Source organism: Podarcis vaucheri (assembly GCF_965113315.1).
Source record: "Podarcis vaucheri genome assembly, chromosome: 12".
NCBI lineage: Eukaryota > Metazoa > Chordata > Lepidosauria > Squamata > Lacertidae > Podarcis > Podarcis vaucheri.
In genome coordinates, this window is record NC_138750.1 from 5,669,933 (window position 1) to 5,693,098 (window position 23,166).

Sequence of the window (23,166 nt, forward strand, 5' to 3'; positions counted from 1 at the left end):
GCTTTTTAGTAGACACTGGACACTGCTGAAACAAATGCTCCAGTCAGCTATCAGAAGGTGGCAATGGTTTTCGAAAGGCAAAGAACAGGCAATGAAGCCATTAATGCTCCAGCTACAATACTTGATGGCAAAGCTTTGGGATTCCAGCTACTTCGCTTTAGCACTTATGAGGAACAGAAAACCACTTGAATTAAGGGCTCCCTAAGACTTGTGGAGTTTATTACATTTTTTTTTAAATGTAATGTTACAGTAGGTAAGTGCTAAAAAACATAATCAAAGAACAGGAAAAACCAGTTTATTACATTAAAGCAAATGGTTTCACATTTGCCAACCGATCTTGTGTGTTTAAAGGCACACAGTAAGCATACATCTGCCAGGAGTTTTCAGAAATATTTAAAGGCACAGCACTTCTTTACATTACTATAACTTAAATTGGTCTGACTAATTTTGCTTTGGATCTCATTTCATCTTTCCCTTAGATAACTATAGAGTACTTAGAAGGAGTTGATCATAATCTAATTTAACTCTGCCATCCCAGGTATCTGATACCTAGAGGTGTTAATGTGCAATTGATCCAGCTAAACCCATGTGCTGCTTCTCAGAAACTCAGTAGTTCCTGTAAGAAAAGCACCATAGCTTATGAGAAAGGACAACTCATTTCAGAACATTATGAACTGCAGCTACAGGAACCAGAGCCCAGAATCCCTTTTTCTACATTTGGAGAATTTCCCCTTCCTACTTTATACAGGCACTTATTTACATTTTCCGTAAGGTTAATTTTTGTACTGTAGCATTTCAGATTGACAGTATTACGCTTGTGGAATTAACTGGCATCCCTACGTATTAGCTACTTTTTCCAATACAGAGTTACTTAAATTTTGCTTATAACTTACATTAGACTTCCACATCATTATACAAACTTGCAACGATTTGTGAACTGCACAAGGCCAACCTTAAGGCACAGCAAGTTAATATAACAGAGTGCAGCAAAGTCTCCAAGCAGCCAACCAAGATCAAGCTGGCCTTGTTAGAAGTACATTTAAAAACTCAAATATTTTACCAAGTTTAGTCCTGTACAATGCAAACTGAAAGGTAATGGGACAGACACACACAGCACTTGGAAATTTGCCTTTTTAATTTGTGCTGGAAACAATGATAAAAGTTTATGCTCTGCAATAGAAGACTTAAACCAGCATAAGGAAAAGAAACCAGCTTATGGAGCAATCCTAACTCTCAGCCAGGAGGAGCAGGCGAAGTGGAATAGTGGGGCTGCCACCGCATCCAAAGCTCTGCGGCTCATTGCTGGCCAGGGGAGAAGTAATGGGAGGGGCAGTTGTGCTTATTTTCACCAGCTCCACTCCCTCCCTACCCAAGAGCCAGCTCATTTTGGAGGTTCTACTACTGGCTACAGCCGGCAGTTGTACCACCCACCATTTCAGTAGGCCCGGCAAAGCCCAGCAGAGGTGCCACATCCAAATCCTGCCCAGCACAGTGGTTCAGGACTTTGGATTAGTCTATAGCTACGTCTAATAGCAACTTAGAATTTGGGCGTAACTATATTTTGGTACTTTGCTGCACTTGGTGAAAATCAATGTTTATCAGCTTGTCCAAACAAGTGGGATACTTATCAATGGTCACTTGCACTGGGACAGCAACCCCGGCCATGAATAGTTAAAACACAGGATATAGTACAAAAGCTTTACACATACCAACAGGAGAAGAAAAAAGAACTACTGCTTTTTGTTTTTTTTCTGTAAGGGCATTTAACTTGCATGGCACAGGCACCCCTCCCCGCACACCCATCACCCGAATAAACAGGACAACATTGCTTAGGGTAAAATTGGGCCACAACCTTACTGGTTACAGATGTAGAGGTTTAGCATATGCATGGGGTATAACCGCTGAACTACCAGCACGCCTGCTGGGGTATACCTGTTAGGGGTCAACCCTAGGCAAAGAGGTCCTATGACACACATCAAGTAGGAATCCCCTGCAGGGCTGCCGCCTTGAGGATGCTATGGCCCTAGCCCCAGCCTGGGCTTCTGGAGAGATGTGACTCCTACCAGATCCCTTTAAGGGGTCACCCCTGAATACTGGAGGAGCAGGCAGAGGGTACACCCCCCTCTCCACCAAAGACAAAGGCTTACCCAATGCCTAAACCACCACTCAAGCCAAACCTGGCTGGTTGCAAAACCCCCTACATCTGCAACCAGGACCTAAGGCCCTCAATGATATTTTGAGAGCATTTGAGACATCATTACCCATGCCTGACAGGTGCACACCATCATGCCTGAAAAGCACATCTTTGTCAAAAGTGATGTCTGGGTGCCAAATCACCCTTCTGCCAGTTGCCTCAATTCTGTGCACCACTGCACAGTTTACCACCTTCCTTGCCTTGGTAATCTTAGCGAGTTTCAGAATATGCCACCACTGATGTGCCTCTAGCAACTCAGACCAGCATATGGCCATTTTAGGGTACAGTTCATTTAGAGCCTTGAGGTTATCCACGATGGCCAAAATCAGGTCTATGCGCCTTTCCATGGGTCCAGGTCATTTTTGCCCAGCTGGATGACTAACAGATCTAGACAACAGGCTTTCATTCTAGAGGACAGGAAAGGCATAAGTTGTTCCCAACACATACTCCTGTGGCCCAGCCACGTAATCTGGACACTGGATGTTAAGCCAAGTCAGCAGCCCAGGAAGATGAAAACGCAAGCACACATGCCCAACTCTGTGGCTGCATGTCCAAATTCTTTTTGGTGCCATACCAAGGAGGTGGAAAACTGGCCCAAGTGAAGTACCCCAGAGGTGGACCAGCTAGCCAAGCAGCCTGCCACGACCGGCCAATTTTGGGAAGGCTGCGATCCGCTTCCCCTGCCAGTGCAACGACTCAATTTTCATCGTGCCAGTTGGAGAAAACCCCTCAAGACACAGTCCGCTGCCAGATCGTGGTGGGTGTCATCCTGCAATGCTGCCTGACCACTTAAGGTAAGCATACACATACCACGTCCACAAAAATTAAGATGTTTGGCACAGTTTTCTCATTGACTTTTGAATCCTACTTTATCAAGAAATGTATTTGCATATAAACGTACATTTGGCAATACATAAATTGGTCTCCCAAGTTAATGTTTCAAGATCTCAAAAGAGCAGAAACAAGTTGCAATTCAGTAAATAAATTCTCCAGGTATTTCTTGCAGCAATGGTTCTTCAAATTTAAAGCGCTTGGAAATGGTCTTCTGTTCAACAATTTTATCTTTTTCCGATTGCCTACATTGGCCCAGTGTATATGAAGCTACTACAATCAGCTCTTCTGACACTAATGACTCTTCTGTTTTTTCTCCATCTGTAGAATTTTCAGAAGTAAAAGCTTCTTCATTTACAATAACAGTGTTTGCTTCCTCTGTGTTCTTTATCCAGTATATAGTATCAGGAACATCCATTTGTGCTAGCCAAGAATGTACCAAACATTCATCTGCTGTTGCCCGTTCCCTAGACAGAAAAGAGGGAACACTTGCTCAAAAAGACTGGCCAAAAGGATGAAATGCTAAAAATCCAGTTCAGAACACATTATCCATTATGTCAACAGTTTCCTCCCACTAGAGATTCATCATTAAACTGATCTGTGCTTAACATGCATTCAGATGCAAATTTGGCAGTTCCATCTTGTCAAAGCCACGTTTAACCTTTTTCATAATAGTCCCCATGCAGTGAAAAAGATGTTGCATTAATTACTTGCTTATAGTATGTTTTGTACAGAGGGCAGGCTCAGGTCTACCTCATACATTTTAAAAGGCAGGAAAACTTCTTTAATTCAAAGACATTGATTACTTCAATGTTTAAAATTCATAGAATACCTCTATAAATTTATGGAAGCATACTTTTATGAAGAACTCAGACCTTATAGTACATAAAAAAGTGAGAAATTGTCAAATGATAGCGATCTGTCCTGTATCAGGAACAATGTGGCCCATGCTACTGTGGGTAATCTGCAAAAAAATTAATCAACGTCAATGGCCTGGTTTGAATGTTAATGCTGCCACCTTCATAGATCATGGTTTATTAATATTAGGATCCTGGTTTAATACCGTAGTTAGTTAGCTGCCATTAAACCAGAGTTCCCCATCTTATGGAAGTAGCCCACGGGACTAATGCACACACCTGGCTTCCATAACCATGGTTTCATAAACCAGCAGTGTTTCAACTGAACTGAATTTTATTTGTGCCTTGTATGGTTTAAAGCAATGAAGCAAAAAACTTTTAAATATAACTTACTCAGGCTTTTTAACCAGAAGAGATTTGATGAAATCCACAGCAAATTCAGATATAAGGTCAAAATCCTCAGAGTAATTAACATTCATCTGAGATATATTTAAGAATGTTTCCTGTTTATCATTTCCCAAGAAAGGTGATACTCCTGTGAGCATAACATATGCTAGCACTCCAATGCTCCTAAAATAAATAAAAAATAACACACATAAGCTTCTTAAGAGGAAAACTTGCAGTTTACAAAACAACTATTCAATAAAGAGCTCTCCTTACCACATATCTGTTGCAGTGCTGATTGGATCATAACTCAGAATTTCTGGAGCTATTGTAGGGGGGAAAATAGAGCTGGTTGCTATGCATTCTACTAAAAATGTGAACAATTTAAGATACAGATGCCAGTAGTATAGAATCATCAACCTACTTCTGTAGCTTTTACCAATGATGGTATCAGAAGCTTGAGAACTAATAAAGGTAGCTTGCAGTAATTCTGTATATGTTTCTTAAAGTGTGTTCTTGGATATTCTGAATCACTGCCACAACTTAATTACCAGGTCTTTGAAGAGAACATGCATTTTTGAAACTATGACTGATACTTTAATCCAAATATTTGGATTACCCCATTACTGCTTGCCCATTATCACATTAGTGACTTGCTAAGAACTTACCCACATACTCAGGCGTTCCCATAATTTCTCTTAGTTCTTCACTATTCTTCATTACTCTGGAGAGGCCAAAGTCAACTATTCTAACATCTCCCAGTGGTGATTCACTGGTTAGCAGAATATTCTGGGGCTGAAAATAAATGAATAAAGGCAGTATTAGCAGAATCTGTTAAGAAATCCACAGCAGTCTTAATGGCTTAAAATTTTCTACAACACCAAGATAACAGGTAAGCCTGTGTCTGCTCTTTGAACTGCAGTAGGCTTTGCTGCTTGCTGCCTTTTAATTCTCTGCCCAAACTTAGATGTGAGCAGCTGACATGATGTAAACTGATAGCTGGGTGACCACCTCCCTGTCTAAAATGGTCCATGGGGGGGGGCAGGTTCTGGAAATGGTCCCCCACCCTGAACTACAAATTTGGTTCTTCATATTGCCTCCATACTTCTAAACCACATCTTACCTTCAAGTCAAGGTGAACTACATTATTTCGATGCAAAAATGAAACACCTTCTAAAATTTGCCTCATGAGACGCTTAACCTCTTTTTCCTTGAAGGCATCATCTCTTTCAGCTACACACTGGTCAAATATTTCTCCTCCAGCAGCACTGAGGAAAAACAGATATATTTAAACTTTTCTAGAGAAGAGAAATAATACGCAACAATTCACTCCAATAGCCTTATTGCTCACAGAGTATGCGAAATGTGTATGCTTGCCTTAAATAGGTCTAACTGGTAAATAAACAGCTTTTCAGTATTTTGGTAACCAAGTCCAAATGAACTGCTAAGCAAAACCATGACTAAGCATGAAAGAGCAAGTGTACTGGTGCTCAAGATGAAAAATAATGGATGCTTTGCTCCTTCCCTACTCTTTCTGCTGCTGTGCTACCCCAAGGCTAATCCATGGCTTGGCTCAGTTAGTGTTATGATTGAGAAAAGTCATCTGAATATAGACAGAATCAAAAAAATAATTCCACAGCATCAGGACTAGCTTCTCTTTTACTGATCCAGTCCCAAAACTGTGAGCGCCAAAAGAAAATGTCTAGGCACTATTATTATTTTTTGCTGCCCGCTACCAGACCTGGCTGGACCATAAAGAAGGCTGATCGCCGAAGAATGGATGCTTTTGAATTCTGGTGCTGGAGGAGACTCTTGAGAGTCCCATGGACTGCAAGAAGATTAAACCTATCCATTCTGAAGGAAATTAGCCCTGAGTGCTCACTGGAAGGGCAGATCATGAAGCTGAGGCTCCAGTACTTTGGCCACCTCATGAGAAGAGAAGACTCCCTGAAAAAGACCCTGATGTTGGGAAAGATGGAGGGCACAAGGAGAAGGGGACGACAGAGGACGAGATGGTTGGACAGTGTTCTCGAAGATACAAACATGAGTTTGACCAAACTGCAGGAGGCAGTGGAAGACAGGAGTGCCTGGCGTGCTCTGGTCCAGGGGGTCACAAAGAGTCGGATACGACTAAACAACACCACCAGACCAAGCAGCCCTGCAGGAAAACCCCCCACATATTTTGCTACTGTGCTACTCTGCCAAATACCCGATTCACCCAACAGCACAACACACAGCTAATTTTGAACGTTGGTTGATATATCACAATGTTGAAAACCAGGTATTGCTCAGCCCTAGTTGGGATGTGCAAATACTGCAGCCAGTCATTTATTTATCCAGCAATTACGATTACTAAAAATAAATGATTAAAAAGAAATTGGATGTTTATATTCATGTGTAACTGTCTTATTGTGCATTCTGCTATGTATTTTACTGCTGTTAACATTCTTGAGCACCATTTCATAGACAGGCAGGATGTAATTAAAGAACAAACAAAACAATGCAGAGCACTGTGATATTAGTCTCCAAATTCTCAGGGACTTATGGTTACTGTACTAAAAAACTGCACCAAACAGAGACAAGCATTGCTTTCCTAGTTCAGTCATATATCTAAGCATGAAAATAGGAACTTTCTACAATTCATAGTAGATATGCTTCAATGAGTCAATATGTTCCAGGAACATTAGGAATCTGCTGGTTAGTGACGAATCTTTTTGAAGCCTATAATTATTCTCTTAGAATAAAACATCCTTAAAGACATATTTAATAATAGTACTGCTGTAAACCTCATACCTCTAGAACCCCAAGGACACTTTACTTGGTGAGTTATCTTCAAACACTAGTTAGGAGCCTCATCAGACTGAGGACCCACTAACTTCTCCTTTCAACTTCAAGGTTTCAGCTCTGAGGTTGCAGTCCTACAGAGAGTAAACTCCCACTGAAGTCAATGGGCTATCAACCAGTATCAACCAATCCTTTCCATGCCATGGACTAGTTTCCAGTGTTTAGAACCTTAAAGCTATACACTCCATTTTGCTGAAATCCTGGCAAAGTCAGTGTCATTGGTAGCATTAAGTTGCTATGGATGAAATGTTAAGACAACACACACACACACACACACACACACACACACCTGGTTATGCACCATTTTGAAAAACTAACAAGAGCTCCAAAAATGGGGCAAAAATTTGGCATTGCTTTTGAATAAAATATGTTAATGATAAATCCTGTCATTTTATAAACCCACCACATGATTATAATGAAATTAATACTTACTATTCCAAAACCAAAATAATTTCTGTTGGTGTTTCATATACTTCATGCAAGTTAATAACCCAACGATTTCGTTGTGCCAGTTCCAGAACTGCAATCTCATGAATTATCTCCATCCGGCAATCTTGGCCCTTTCTTCTTTTCCTCATGAATTTTGCTGCAAATTCTTTTTCAGTTTCTTTCTTTACACACTTTTTTACTACTGCAAATTTCCCCCTAGAAGAAATAAAAGTTAGGATGCAAATTTCAATTACACACAGGCCCCACATCACACACACAATGTGTTCCCTGGAAATTGTTCATTAGGCAAGTGTTTGCATAATGAGTTGACGATTTCCATTACACCCTATAGTAATCAATAAATTGATTTGTTTGATCTTGCTCACAAAAATGGCTGTCGCTGATCAACAAAGCACACATAAAAAATAAGGAAGTCAGAATTTCAGATAAGTGAATCTGCAGAGTGTTAGAAACTCAGGCACCACATGAAGCCTGAAAACTAGGTTCTGGGCGCAATAACAGAATGTCTGGGAGCCCCCCCCCCTTTTTTTGTATAACAAGATTACAAAGCAGAAAATGAATGAACTCCAGCTACAATCTTACGTTCACTTTACATATAGTCCAGTCCTCACCTGAAGACTGAAAAAAATAAAGCTTCCCCTGCCTGCCCACTTAGTATCCATACAGTGTGTGGGTCCCTTCTCCAGTCTTCAGAGAGTGGGGAGAAGTGGGGAGGTAGATAAAGGTCCTCCTTTCCTTCCACTCTGCATACAAACTTCAGATTCTTCCTAACCCCCACCCCTTTCCTTCATATTACATATATCTTTCTGGCACAACTAACACGTATTATAGGCCTACAGAACTGACAGCAGACACACACATCTTGAGCATCCAGTTTAGTTTGCACAAGACTTCAGTGTCCCTGAATGCCCCCACTCCAAAGTTCATTTAGAGTTTAAGCACCACTGTTGAGAGTCTGAGGTAGATAACACCTTAAAGTGTGCTACTTAAAACTGTTGTAAACTAACCTGCTAGTTTATATGAAATTAAAAGCATATCATACATTAAAAGTACGTTAAACAAGGCAACGAAAACTTAACCAAAACATTGGGTTTTAAAAAGAGAAAAGCAGAGAGAGATGGGGAAAGAAAGGGGGAGCGAGTGATAGATGGAGGGAGCCCAGCAGCAAAGCTGAATGGGGCACCCAAATCTCCCTCCATGAGGAAAAGAAAGGGGTGGGGTGGGGGGAATGCGTGCATTGCCACTGCCTGAGTCCAAACCAGAGGCACATTCCCGGTTCAAGGCAACATACACACAGCCAGGCCATCACATGGCCTCCCTGAGGTGGAGCCACGGTTGGGCTTAAGGGTTTGTGTCCTGGTGGCTCAGGCTTGCACTGACCTCTCCTCACCCTCAAACTCCCATCCCCTTCACTTCTCCTTTCCCACTCTGGCAACTGGCTAAAAGAGCAGGTCAGTGTCCGGAAGCCAACCTGCAGTGGCGCCTGGCACCTGTGAGGAACTGGAGTACAGCTCCAACTGAGAAAAAGCCTTGGATGTGGATATGGATACTATTAAGACTTCTCAGATTTATAGTCCACAAAAACTGAAAAAACGTCAACCTATTAACTCTCCGTAGTCTGAAATACCAAATTTGTCCGCATGAGCTGATAAGCAGAACAAGTACTGATCCATTTAAATTTGTAACTTTCATTAAAAATCCTTATGCTTTTAATATGTATACTAAATTTAAGATTCATGTTTTATTAATTAGTCTTTAAAAGCATCATTCATCAAAACTGCTTGCTTTAAAAAAAATCCCCTGCACACACACACAGACTTGGACATACAAGCTCCACTAAAATTAATGGTAATTAGTTTCAAGTAAATGTGGCTAAGTGCAGGGCGTGAGAATTTACTTTAAGAGGCAAACTAAGGGGAACCAGGAAGTTGGAGCACTACAGGAATACAAATGTATTTCCCCCAGGAAAAGGAAGGTTTCTTGCTTGGGTATGGGCTATGAAACATGTACTTTAATTGGGAAAGAAAATTCTGGGTAAAGTTAAATGGTTTCATTAGCTAAATCTGATGTCTGCAGTATGGCATTGGCTAAAAATCTGAATGGGTTCACTGGAACTCAGAGTTGAATTAAAAAGAGCTCAATGTCATTTCTTGAGACTACCAACCTCAAAGGCATGGTTTAAGTTGGCATGCCTCCTGGCTTGAAGAAAAGAAACAAAGGCGCTACTGATCACAAGTCAAGCTCAATAAGCAAAATACTTTTACGTCATATGTTTACCCACTCTCTGGTTGTCATGGATCCACTAGTGAACATCTAAGAATGTGACATCAAATAATAGTTTCTTAAAGTAAACTACAATATCATGTCACTATTGTGGGTGCTATACATATTAATAGTAACTTCAGGAAAGAAACTAATTGTTTTGAAAGTGAGAAAGAGGATTTGCAAGTAACGGAACTGCATTTGATTTACAGAATTCCACACTATTTATATAGGGATATCCACAGTCTTCCCATACATTCTGGATTGTAAAAGTCATACTCTACTGCCAGCAGTTCCTTTTTCAATGAAAGGTTTCATTACTTGTGTTGTTTTACTGGGCAATTCTAAGCATGTTTACTCAAAAGCAAGTCCTAAACAATTCAATGGAACATACTCCCTAGGAAGCAAGACTACAGACTTAAGAGGCTGCAATTATAAGATGAATGAGATAAAGGACAGAAGTGAATTCTCTAGTTAGGTTCAATATGCATAACAAAGAATACATTCCCTTAATTCTCTTTCCTATCTCAAACATTGTATTTATGAAACAAAATCCACATTTTTGCATTTTAATATGAAAATATTGAACGTATAGTCAATTAATAACATTTATTAAAGTTATCATACTGCATTGTATTTTAAATCTTACAGCTTTTTGATATTCTGTGAAGCTTATTGTAAGTTGCATGCAATTTAGCCATACAGTAAGCCCGCAACTTAGGGACGCGGGTGGCGCTGTGGGCTAAAGCCTCAGCGCCTAGGGCTTGCCGATCGAAAGGTCGGCGGTTCGAATCCCCGCGGCGGGGTGCGCTCCCGCTGCTCGGTCCCAGCGCCTGCCAACCTAGCAGTTCGAAAGCACCCCCGGGGGCAAGTAGATAAATAGGTACCGCTTACCAGCGGGAAGGTAAACGGCGTTCCGTGTGCGGCTCTGGCTCGCCAGAGCAGCGTTGTCACGCTGGCCACGTGACCCGGAAGTGTCTCCGGACAGCGCTGGCCCCCGGCCAATAGATGTGAGATGGGCGCACAAACCCCAGAGTCTGTCAAGACTGGCCCGTTCGGGCAGGGGTACCTTTACCTTTTTAAGCCCGCAACTTACGTGGGGGTTACGATCCAAGGATCACACCTAAAGCCAAAATAACATATAGCCAATGATGGGTGGAATTGCCAAAGTCATTTTACCTGGAACCCCATGCCCTTTCTGCCTGTTAAAAAAAGTTAGTGTTTTGCCAATTGCATGAAGCAATACACACAATTTAAATGTGTTTAAGTTTCAGGCTTAATGTAATTTGTAAATAATGAGCATATGAAGCTATCGTATACCAAGTCAGACTACCGACCCACCTAATTCAGTTCTGTCTACAGTGCAAAGCTGCAATGCTACTTTTAAAAAATCACCAAGTTCACCTTGCTCAATATTTAAGCATCATACTATTTGCATGTGTCATCTCTATTGCTCTAGCAACTAAACTACTGTTATTTTATATTACATTGTAAATTAGGAAAAGATACTACATTAGTATCCCTAATGTAGATGCCAGCTACTACCAACATAGATTTAAGCAGATGCAAATGGCATTTATGACAGATTTAGAAAACTAAAACAATTATCTTAATATCTGAAGACAATGAGATTCCAAGTAATTGTATTTTGGGTTGAATTATAGGTTTATCTATTTGTGATCACTCTGGGAGAATCTACACATATGTCTGTACAACACCTAAGACTGGCTTTTCTACTATTTCTCTTTTCCCTTGAATAAGTACAGGAATTTATACAAGGAAATAACATGGGTTGAGGGAAAAGCAGATTTTGGCAAGGTATGCAAACATGAAAATACACAATAACCCTCAATATTTCCCACTCTTTCCCTATAGTCAACCAATGCATTAAATGCTACCCAGAAAATAAGTGATGAGAGCCATACCTTGTCCATCTTCTAAGGAAGGAATGGGGAAGGGAAAGCTATGAGTATTAGGATGGGTCAGAAGGGTACCCAATCTAATACAAAGTACATTTTCAGTCACTTGCAGAAATGGATGGAACACTATGGACAGTGGCATTTAGTTTTCTATATACTTTAAGAAATTAAAGCCATCCAGACCTAAGCCTGATGTTCTCTAGCAAATCCAGTTACTCTAGATCAGGTCTCCCCAGTCTGGTGCCCTCCAGATGTTTTGGGCTACTCCCACATCTGGAAGGTACCAGGTTAGGAACACAGGAAGTGTCTTCTACAAGTCAGCCCAATTTAGCTCATAATCATGGGCATACCCAGGATTTCTTTTAGGGCGGGGCAGGCTTTGTGTTGGGGGTGGAGACAGAACCGAGTTATCTGTAGCAAAATTGGTCAGTTAGTTAAGTATTTTAATTTATTTACTTGATTTAAGGGGGGCAGCTGCCCCCCCCCGGCTATGCCCAAGGCTCATATGTACGAACATGTTACTCTCCACCAAATGGCAAGGATGCAATCTTTTATGAACCTCAAGTGAGATTTCATTTATAAAAGGTGTTGTTATGCTTTACTGAACCTTCACAAACCAAAACACAAACACATCCTTATCTGTGGCAAAGTACACAGAACCTCTACTGAGTCAGACTGCTGGTTCCTATAGCTCGATACTGTCAACACAAACTGGCAGCAGCTATCCAGCTTGTTGACAAGGAGTCTTTTCCAGACCAATCAGGGACATGCCAGGGATTGAACCTAGGTCCTTTGGCATGCAAAGCAGATGGTCAATCACTGAGTTATGGCCCTTCCAGATTGTGGAAGGCTGCCCTTCATCATCCCTTCCCCATTATTGTCCAAAGTGATTTCTCAATCAATTAATTACCGTATTTTTTTGCTCTATAAGACGCACTTTTCCCCTCCTAAAAAATAAGGGGAAATGTGTGTGCGTCTTATGGAGCGAATGCAGGCGGGAAGCTCTGCTCAGCGCTCCCTTTAAAGAGCCGCGTGGAGCGTGTGTGCGGCTCTTGGGGGCTTTTCCCCCGAGGAGGGAGAAGGGCTGCCCTCCTCAGGGGAAAGCCCCCAAACGCCACACACACACTCCGCTCACTCTTTAAAGGGAGCGCAGCTCTTGGTGGAGCCTTAGCTGCGCGCAGGCTCTCCCTGGGCAGTGTAATGAAGGCTCCCCTTGCCTGGGAGAGGCGAGGCTGCGTGCGGCTATCCCATAAGCCAGGACAGCCAGCAGGATCGCTGCGCTGCGATCCCGCTGACTGTCCTGGCTTCTTGCTTAGCTGCGCGCAGCCTCTTCCAGGCAGGGGGAGCCTTCATCCCACTGCCCGGGAGAGGCTGCGTGCACTATCCCATAATCCAGATCCCCTTTGCTGTCCTGGCTTCTGAGATTCAGAATATTTTTTTTTCTTGTTTTCCTCTTCCAAAAACTAGGTGCGTCTTATGGTTTGGTGCGTCTTATAGAGTGAAAAAATCTATAGAAATCTATCACATAATTTTTTGGTTTGATACCGTTATCCTGCTGGCAAAATAGAATGCAAACCTCAGAGAACAGTGAACAATGTAATTTCATGGAAACAGAATTTCATGTAAATATACACTTTTATGCTATTTAGGTTCAGAGACTGTGTTTACTTCTGATCTCTTCATTGTGGACAATTGCCAATAAAAGACTTCATGACCACTAAGCAGGGACTCAGCTACCACACAAAGTCACAGAAATTATTTCTTTATCTTCCACCTGCAAGTTTTCATAAATTTCTATCAGTGCTTCAATAAAAAATACCCGAGTATAATCCTCAGGCCTTTCTTCAATAGCAGCCACTAGAACTTTTGTGGGCTTTGCTATCACCAGCTTATTTTGTCTGCAAGGAGAAAAGTCACAACAGTCAGCTGAACATCATGGATTAAATAATAGTAGGTTGGTTAACATTTTGTGCAAATCTCTGTAAGAAGAGCAAAATACCAATAAATGAACCAATATTTCAGTACAGCCATCTACCCATAGATATGTTATCCAACTATAATTACAACAGGCTAAGAAGCCTTCTCATTCTGCTAGTTATATCATGATCCCCAATATAGGTTTGTTTTGCACATTAAGACCAAATATTTTTTAAATAAATAAGTGTAGGTTATTAGTATACTGGCAGCTTTCACTTTAAATTGTATTTAAATGACATATTGATTTACTGTATTTTAACATTCCACACTCTGGAATTATATGAACTATGAAGAGGAGGTTGTAAGTAATTTAAATAAAAACACAAACAAATATTTCACTATGCAGAGCACTGACTTAATACGCAGATTCTTGTTGTAGTACACTTGTTAAGGACTATCGCTGCACTATGGATTAGGGAATAGCATCCCGCAGTAATTCAACAAAAATAATTTCCATGGATATTTTCATATATGAAATTAAAGAGACCCACATATGAATTCTGTTAACATGGGAGAAAACTCAGAACAGCAAACATACAGTCCCAGCCATATTCTTATTATTACTATTATTAAGCCCAATTTAAGCCTTATGCAGATACACTTAATGCCCAAAGTTGTCTCTGATCTCCTGCCTAACGTTTAGCTACAGTCTGCTATATTATGTTCCAATAAGATGCATTTTGAGTCTCAGAGTAGATACTCATGTTACATTTTTTATATATGCAGGCCCACACTTGTTTACAAAGATGTGCACTTGATTTGTAAATGAAAGAATGGCTGCATTTGATGTTTTGTTCTGTTTTTAATCTGTTGGGAGCCGCACAGAGTGGCTGGGGAAACCCAGCTAAATGGGTGGGGTATAATTAATTTATTATTATTATTATTATTATTATTATTATTATTATTATTATTATTATTATTACTACTACTACTATTATTATTATCAATCTAAGGATTTGTATTTTATTTTATTGCTTAACTTGGAAGGAAGTCAATGGAGTAGATGGCAGGATCAGCTAACCAAAAGATCTGGGATAGCTCAGTCAGTAGAGGATGAGATTCTTAATCTCAGATACAGTGTACTGTACCTTGGTTCTCAAACTTAATCAGTTTGACTCCCGAAACTGTTCAAAAACCAAGGCACGACTTCCAATTGGCTGCAGGAGCTTCCTGCACTCAAGCAGAAGGCGTGTCGGACGTTCGGCTCCCGAAAAACATTTGCAAACCGGAACACTTACTTTCAGGTTTGTGGCGTTCGGGAGCCAATTTGTTTGACAACTAAACCGTTCAAGAACCAAGGTAACATTGTATTCTGTGGCGGGGGGGGGGGTAGAGAGAACCACACAATTGGGACTGGAAGCTTTAACTCAGTAGGCCATTGTTACGATACAATCAAAGTTAAGCATTTTAGAAACATTTTAATAGAAGTTTAAACTTCACCTGGCTTGCACCTGACCATTTAAAATGGGCTATCACCAATAAATCAACTGCCCAGAAATCTGCAATACAAAATTGTATTGCAGCAATGCACCAGAAAAAGGAGATATAGTACTTTATTTTTTGACCAATACAGTCAAACCTCATCCCCCGAATGTCTCCATTTTGGAATGTTTTGTCTCCTGAACGTCGAAAACCCAGAAGTAAATGTTCCAGTTTTTGAATGTTTTTCAGAAGCCGAACGTCCAACACAGCCTCTGCTTGTGTGCAGGAAGCTCTTGCAACCAATTGGAAGCCGCACCCCGGCTGTCAAACATTTTGGAAGCAGAACAGAGGTTTGACTGTATTATTGAATTTCCTTTATTGCTTTTGAAATATTTTCAGGTTTTGCTAAATTTATACGATATTCACTGTGAACAGGTTGAATAAATCTCTACTCAAACATGACAAGTATTTCTACAAGGAAACTGCATATACAACATACATGCATTTTTAGATTTAAAAAACACACACCAAAGACTACAAGATCAGTACTGTGCCTGTACTGTAGTATGAAAAATGTATACCTTCATACTGGATAGACTCACAATTCACGTACTTTAAACATGGGTGAAGTATATAACCTTCACTCATCAGTTACCTTGAATTTTTCAAGGTTAAGTATACATCAACCAGTGGTGTATCCTTAAAGCAGGCATGTCCAAAGTCCATTTTGGGGGCCTAATCTTTGGTTGCAGGGGGCCTAAAATTTGGTTGGCCCTTACGCATGTTATGTTCATCAAATCTGGCCCTCTTTGAAAAAAGTTTGGGCAAACTCACACCTCTGATCCCTACAAAATAAAGTACACTTCCAATAGTGCACAAAATACCCACTTTTGCTCATAGAAGTAGACTGCCAACAACTCCTATGTGCACCATTAAACCTGGAAACAACACTGCCCCAAAAGGGCGAAAACCTGCTTTTGTAGGGCAGAGGGGTGTGTATGGGGGAAGAGCACAATGTCTCCGTGGGCATACAAAGCCAAGATACCTGATTCCACACATATGGGATCAAATATATTTTGCCAAGTCACAAATGGGTGGGGGGTGAGGCGAGGGAGAGACACAGGCCAAAGGGGAATTTGTGGGAACAGTTCTCTCCCACCATCCCCACAAACAATGGAAAACCAAGTCTTTCTTTTACACCTTGAAATCACTCAGGCAATGATTAGGAGAAGGAGAGGAGCAGGAGAGCCGCCAGATCTTATTGGTTTGTTTATTGCATTTACACCCCACCTTTTTCTCCGAAGAGTTCAATGGGGAGCAGCATGGCTCTCCCCTCAACTCCCACGACCCTGTGAGGCGGGTTAGGGCTGAGAGGCAGGGTCGCCCCCCCCCCAAACCCCCAGTCACAGCTTTACGGCAAAGGGAAGGGGAATTGTTCATCTCATGAAACTTATACGCCGCTTGATTGCAAGAAGTCTCAAAACGTTCACAAAAAGGGGGCGAGGACGGGGGACCAGATACGGATTTAAAAAACATGCGAAAGTTAAAATACGAATGCAGGTTAAGGCGCCCTCCGCTTCCGAGGCACCTGGGCAGGCTCGTCTAGGCAGGGGCGCGCTCAGCCCGCCGAAAGGAGCGCAGCCAGGGCGCCGGCTCGGTCTCCGCGGGCAGCGAGTTCCGACGTGGAGGCTCCGCAAACGCGGAGTAAGAGGTCGCGCCACTTCCCTCCCCGGCCCGACTCCGGGCGCTCCCCACTGTGCCCCACTGCCTCGGAAGGGCGCCGCGCCGCGGGTCTCCTCCGCCCTGCCGCCTCCCCGCTTCTCCCACCGCGGGCTCGCAAGAAGCAGGGCGCCGTCCCCACGTGCGGCTCGGCGCTGCCAACGCGGGCTGGCAGCGGCTCCCGCCCCCCCCTTCCCCCGCCGCTCACCTGCCGAGCTCGCGGCCGGGGCTGAGGCCGTATCGCTCCTGGAAGGGCTCGGTGAGGATGCGCGTCCGGATCTCCGTCAAGAGGCCCCCGCGCCGCGGCTGAGGGGGCGCCCGGCTGCCCCGGGAGCGGCGCGGCGGAGGCGCCTTCTCCTCGGGACTCATGGCGAGAGAGAGAGAGAGAGAGAGAAGTCCGAAGGGGGAAGAGGGCGGGCGGGCGGCGTCCTCCTCCTGCTCAGCCCCTCGCCGCCCTCGGAGGGATGCGAAGGCAGGCGGCGCTGCCCGGCTTCTGCCGCTCGCTCTTGCCTGAGGTAGCGCGAAGCAGCGGCGAGGAGGCGGACTGCGCCTGCGCGGGGGAGGGACGGAGGGGAGGAGTCTCCACCGCCGTCCCAGGCGCCCTTTGGCCCGACGGCTTAAGAGTGGCGGGAGCAAGCCACGCCCTCCACGCCCAACCCCGCCCCGCTGCGCCAGCCCAGCCAACCGCGCCTTATCGGAGGGTAAAGGTCGAAAGGCCCAGAGGCAAACGAGGAAGGGTTCCGGGCTGGGCGGTTGGGCAGCGCCCCCTGCAGGCTTGGCTTGGCGCTGCGCGAGCCTCAAGGAACACGCGGCGGAGGAGACAGCCGCCTCATTCCAGGAATCTCTTTATTTCCCGCCTTGTCCCCCGACAGGGTCTCAAGGCGGCTTACAGGAAAAAATAGAAACATAGGAAAAGACAATTGAACATTAATACGTAGAACTAAAACACACATACACACACACACACTATATATATATATACACACACACACACACACACACACACACACACACACTATATCTATCTATCTATCTATCTATATAGAAATATATAGATATATTTCTATATATGGATAAATAGATCAATTAAAAACACAGATAATTACAGTATCACAAAAGCAGAATGTCACCAGCCCCCTCCTTAAAAGCAGTCAGTTCCCAAAGGGCTGTTGGAACAAGGAAGTCTTTACCTGCCAGAGGAATGAAAGCAAGGAGGGAGCCAGCCTGGCTTCTCAAGGCAGGGAACACCAAAGTTGCCTGGGAGTAGCCACCACCAAGAAGGCCCTCTTGGCCTGGGAGGGTGACACGACATCAACATCTTGGCTCTGCAGCCAGCCATGCAGAAAGAAAAGGCGTCATTAGGCTTGTGCAACACCAACACCAAAATGGTCAAAGGCCTTATGAGGAACGGCTAAGGGAGCTGGGCATGTTTAGCCTGGAGAAGAGGAGGTTAAGGGGTGATATGATAGCCATGTTCAAATATATAAAAGGAGGTCACATAGAGGAGGGAGAAAGGTTGTTTTCTGCTGCTCCAGAGAAGCGGACACGGAGCAATGGATCCAAACTACAAGAAAGAAGATTCCACCTAAACATTAGGAAGAACTTCCTGACAGTAAGAGCTGTTTCACAGTGGAATTTGCTGCCAGGGAGTGTGGTGGAGTCTCCTACTTTGGAGGTCTTTAAGCAGAGGCTTGACAACCATATGTCAGGAGTGCTCTGATGGTGTTTCCTGCTTGGCAGGGGGTTGGACTCGATGGCCCTTGTGGTCTCTTCCAACTCTAGGATTCTATGATTCTATGAACACCACACCACACGCTCCGAAATTTGGAGAGGTATTAACAGCCAAGAACTTAAAACATGGGAAGGGGGAAAAGCAACAACCCTAAAACAGGAGAGAAAATTTAATAAAGGTGTGCAGAGCATGATAGGCATTTAACGGAACCCGGGCTGGAACCCAGAAGAGGAGCTCACTCCACTGACTTGACAAAAATTTCTTTTTTGGTATGTCTGTATGATCTGGTCTGCAACTGCAAATAACTGCAACCTGAAAGACAAAACAAAAAAGCAGCGCCCACAAGACCTCTATTCATGAAGAACTGGTGTTAGTGCTATTTTCAATTAGGGCCAGAAAAACCTGTAGCCAAGTCCCCAACCAACAATGCTGCTGGATTTACTGACCTGAGCTCCTTGGACTCCTGGAGGGCTACTCTGTGTCCTGGGTGCTGCATGTGTTGGTGGCCTGTGTGGACAGTCTTGAGGTCAGGCTTGGCTGTGGCAAGGCCTCCAGCTTGCTTCTCCCTGCTCCTCAGCTTGAAAATCAGCTCCTTTGCTTGGGAGGACCTTGGTGGGAACTCCTGCCTGAGGTTGATGGAAGCCAATAATACAGTAAGCCCACGATTTACGCAGGGGTTACGTTCTGTGGATCACACCAAAGCCAAAATTGTGTCCAGTCAAAACCCATTGGGCTCAATGGCAAGTGGGGTTGCCAAAGTCATTTTTCCTGGATCCCCACCCCTTTAAATGTTAGTTTTATTTTTGGTCAATCACATAAAGCCGAATGCACATAAGTCAAATGTGCGCAAGTTGTGCGTTTACTTACTGTATGTAAACGTGAATAGCATGGCAACTGCCCAGCCTCAACATACATGCCCATGTTTACTGAGAGCAAAGTGTCAGTTGTGCACAAGGTTGTAGCCGTAATGTGTTTAGTTTAGTGGGGACATGTATGAAATTCTAAGCAGCCAAAACTGGTTAGAGTGCAGCAACAGGACCCAACAGTAAGGTTACCAGACTTTTTTCAAAGAATCCGGGGACACTTTTTTTTTGAGAAGAGGAAAAAAGTTATTTAAAAAATATTTATTTATTTAAAAAAAGAAGTAATGTCTTCTCTTCTGTGGTCTCCTCTGTCGCGTGGCCTTCCTGCTCTGTTGGAGCGTTAGCCTGGGCTTGGCCCCGTGTCCTTGCCCTCCTGGTGCTCTCCTACCTCTCTTCCTCAGCGGCGGCAGCGGTACAGCAAGCTCGGGGCTCCCCTCTTTTTTCTCCTTCCTCTTCCTTCTCCTCCTCTCCTCCTTCTCCCTGCGTCAGCTCCAGGGTTTTTCCTGGCTCCAGAGCGGAGCTGGGCAGTCGGCCGGGCACTCTCGCTCCCGGCTCAATTTGGGTCACGGGGGTGTGTGCGTGTCTGAGGTTCCCCCTGTTGACGTGCTGAGCATCCCTGGTTCCCCTTCGGCAGCGGCAGTCTCAGCAGCCCGGAGCCAGCCTGGGAGCGCAGTTAACTCTGAGTTGCTTAAGGAGCTGCCCGCTCCTGTTGCGCTCGCCATTTTACCTCACTGGAAGTCCCCACATGATGTGTCTTTTGCCGTTGAACCAAGCACATAACATTCATTCCCTACTAATAAATCTGCAACACTTAAAATATAAATCCAGGGACATTAAATGAAATCCGGGGACATTCTGGGGATGGATTTTGTCCGGGGACAGAATTGTAAATCCAGGGACTGTCCCTGGGAAACGGGGACATCTGGTAACCTACCCGACAGGCCAGCGTTCAAATCCCCACTCAGCCACAAAGCTCACTTAATGACCTTGGGCTGCTCATTGTCTCACAGACGACCTCAGCAGGATGGAATGGGGTGGGAAGAGAAACCATGGGTGTCACCTTGAGCTCCTTGAAGGAAAAAATGGGATATACATTTAATAATAATAAAAATAAACTGTCACTGTTGCACAAGCCAATGCAAATCCTGGGAACTGTAGCTTATTAGGTTTTGAGAGTTGTTAGAAGAGCCTTATTCCCCTCACAGAGACACATTTCCCAGAGTTCTATAGGAAGAGGGATTGCCTGTTAAACCACTGGAGCTCTGGGAGGAGAAAAGTCTTCTAACAACTCTTATCATCCTCAACCAGTGGCGTAGCGTGGGTTGTCAGCACCCGGGACAAGGCAAGTAATTTGCGCCCCCTAACCCTAACCCCCAGGTGTTGCGCCCGGTGTGGCCGCCCCCCCTGCACCCCCCACGCTACGCCACTGTCCTCAACAAACTACAGTTTCCAGAACTTTTTGAGGGGATGCTATGATTCCTTAAAGTGATATTACACTGCTTTAAATGTAGGGTGAAGATAGAGCCTACAGTTGTCTGAACTGCCCCAGCAGTGGAGGAATGGTCAGGAAGCAGACTTTTTGCCAGTACTGAGAAATGGGCGGAAAGGTGTGTTTACGAAAGGTGACTGTGCACATACTTGTAGGGTGAATAATTCCCAAAGAATAAAGAGCTCCTGTACCTTTCAGTGTTGTGCAGGAGAGAACATTTCAGCAGGTCCACTTTTTCTCACCACCTGCCAAAATTCTCTTTCATGATTCATTAAAAGTAAGTTAGACACTTTGATTTCTTCTGTGCCTTGTCGCTTTACATGCTGGTGAGAAACGTAGGCGATTGGGCAGAATAAAGTATGAGACTACAAAAAAACAGAAAGAATTTGTGCATGTGCTGGTGAAACAAACAAACCTGAAGACATTGCCCGGCAGCCACTGTGCCTATGGACTGCTCTCTTGTGTGCTGAGGCAGCTTTGGTGGAGATGGTTTCTTAGCAGTGGCAGCGACAGGAAAAAGCATTGACACCTTCTTCTTAATGTTAAATGGTACAGGTGATCTTGGGAAGTTCAGATGTTGGAAAACCATACTATGTAGATATTTTCCCATGTACTGTGAGTTTAGCTCCTCTTTGCAAGCAGAATTTTACCTGCTTGGAAGCCAGTCAGTAGAGGATTCCTGTGATGCAGTGAGGGGCGCTAATCTTCCTTCTTGCATCTGTGGTTTGCTTATAATTTAGAGGAATACTGAATTGTTCATATTCAAATAGTGTTGGCAGATATGTGGACTAACTGCATTCGCCTCCTGCAGTTGTAGACTGATGTTTTTGAATGCATTATCCTCAGTGATACATACTTGGCTTTCAAGCAGTACAGAAAGCTGTGGAGTGGCGGACAATGGCCTCTAGTGTTTTGCTGTGGAGAATGTCCTTTCTGATTTACGTTCTGTATGCATTGAAATGACAGCCTGGTTTTGTGTCGGCCTTGAGAGATTGTGCAGTTTGCAAAGTATAAAGCTCTGTCTCTTTAAGGTACAAAGCATAGGTAGTACCTGGTGTTTCAGGGACAAATTTACCCAGGGATAGGCAACCTAAGGCCCAGGAGCCGGATGCGGCCCAGTCGCCTTCTCAGTCTGGCCCACAGACGGTCCGGGAATCAGCGTGTTTTTACATGAGTAGAATGTGTCCTTTTATTTAAAATGCATTTCTGGCTTATTTGTGGGGCATAGGAATTCGTTCATCCCCCCCCCCCCAATATAGTCCAGCCCACCACATGGTCTGAGGGAGGTGGACCGGCCCAAGGCTGAAAAAGGTTGCTGACCCCTGAATTAACCTCTGTTGAACCTCTAGTATTGCAGATTGGGGTGATTTACATAATTTGTCACAGAGGAGGAAATCCCCTTCCTGCCTCAAATTGCAACAAACCATATTACATCTGAAGTGCAACACTGATTTAATCTACAGTCTTTTCTCAAAGCACAAATCTAATTCCTATTTAAATCAATAGATTTCTGCTGGTGGTTTGGTTTGATTACTGATGCCCCACAATGGAAAATACAATATTCAATTCTAAAATATCATCATCATCATCATCATCATCATCAATAAGTCATTTACTGAAAGCATCTAGCAGACTAACCTCACCAGGCTCCCAAGTAAAATTTTTATGGCTGCTAATACCCTACCAGTTTTGGCAGTAACAGCCATAAAGAGGGGAAAACATAAAGTAGGCACAGCCTTAACCTCCACCCAGTTCAGCATGCTGATAGGGATGCTAATTGCTTCCTCTCTGTCATCAGATTGGCCATTTGATCAATGGAAAAGCATAGATCTGCTAAGGGGAGAGAGGATGTGTGTCCGGGGTGTATGTATGCAAGAGTGTGGGGCACGCACACCCCACACTGCCATATGGTCCCCCAGAGAGTTGGCAAAGTTGAATGCAGCCTTCAGGTCAAAAATGTTAGGCTTTCCTGCTTTAGGTAATGTATCACCTGCTTTAAAGCATGAGATTCTATCAAACAAGCGGGCATAGAACAAAGCAAGCCACAGAAGATAAACTATTAATAACCACACCACCTGATGCCATAACAAAGAGATTTTTTTATTGACATTCCTTTACAGTGATATGATTGAATAGAAAGCAAAGCCTGAGTATCATGTGACATTTTCCTGTCAATATAAGCAAAATTAGCCCAGTAACGAGGACCTTTCCTGCCATTGACTT

General features: G+C 43.6%; 1 protein-coding gene across 3 annotated transcripts; it reads right to left on the reverse strand.

Moving 5' to 3' along the window:
• Positions 1-279: 279 nt before the first annotated feature.
• Positions 280-19,249, reverse strand: STK17A (serine/threonine kinase 17a). 3 transcript variants are annotated; one of them, XM_082192888.1, is made up of 8 exons: positions 19,038-19,195; positions 18,050-18,184; positions 7,543-7,755; positions 5,390-5,534; positions 4,935-5,061; positions 4,543-4,591; positions 4,276-4,452; positions 280-3,492 (listed from the first exon to the last, which is right to left on the reverse strand). In XM_082192888.1, exons 1-8 carry the CDS (start codon positions 19,085-19,087, stop codon positions 3,168-3,170), a joined length of 1,221 nt encoding a protein of 406 aa, XP_082049014.1. In that variant the 5' UTR covers positions 19,088-19,195; the 3' UTR covers positions 280-3,167. The 3 variants fall into 3 exon arrangements, with proteins under 3 accessions (XP_082049014.1, XP_082049016.1, XP_082049015.1); XM_082192890.1 differs by lacking the exon at positions 18,050-18,184 and having other exon boundaries at positions 19,038-19,249; XM_082192889.1 differs by lacking the exons at positions 18,050-18,184; positions 19,038-19,195 and adding an exon at positions 17,068-17,393.
• Positions 19,250-23,166: the final 3,917 nt, after the last annotated feature.

Excerpts from the sequence above, each read along its gene's own strand:
- STK17A (XM_082192888.1), bottom strand. The coding sequence starts at position 19,087 with ATGCAGCACCCAGGACACAGAGTAGCCCTCCAGGAGTCCAAGGAGCTC. Across the intron at positions 7,756-18,049 it reads TGCTTTCATTCCTCTGGCAG|GGGGAAATTTGCAGTAGTAA; the intron begins GTAAAGACTTCC and ends TATTTCTTCTAG. Across the intron at positions 3,493-4,275 it reads CTTCTGGTTAAAAAGCCTGA|GGAACGGGCAACAGCAGATG; the intron begins GTAAGTTATATT and ends TTTTCTGTCTAG.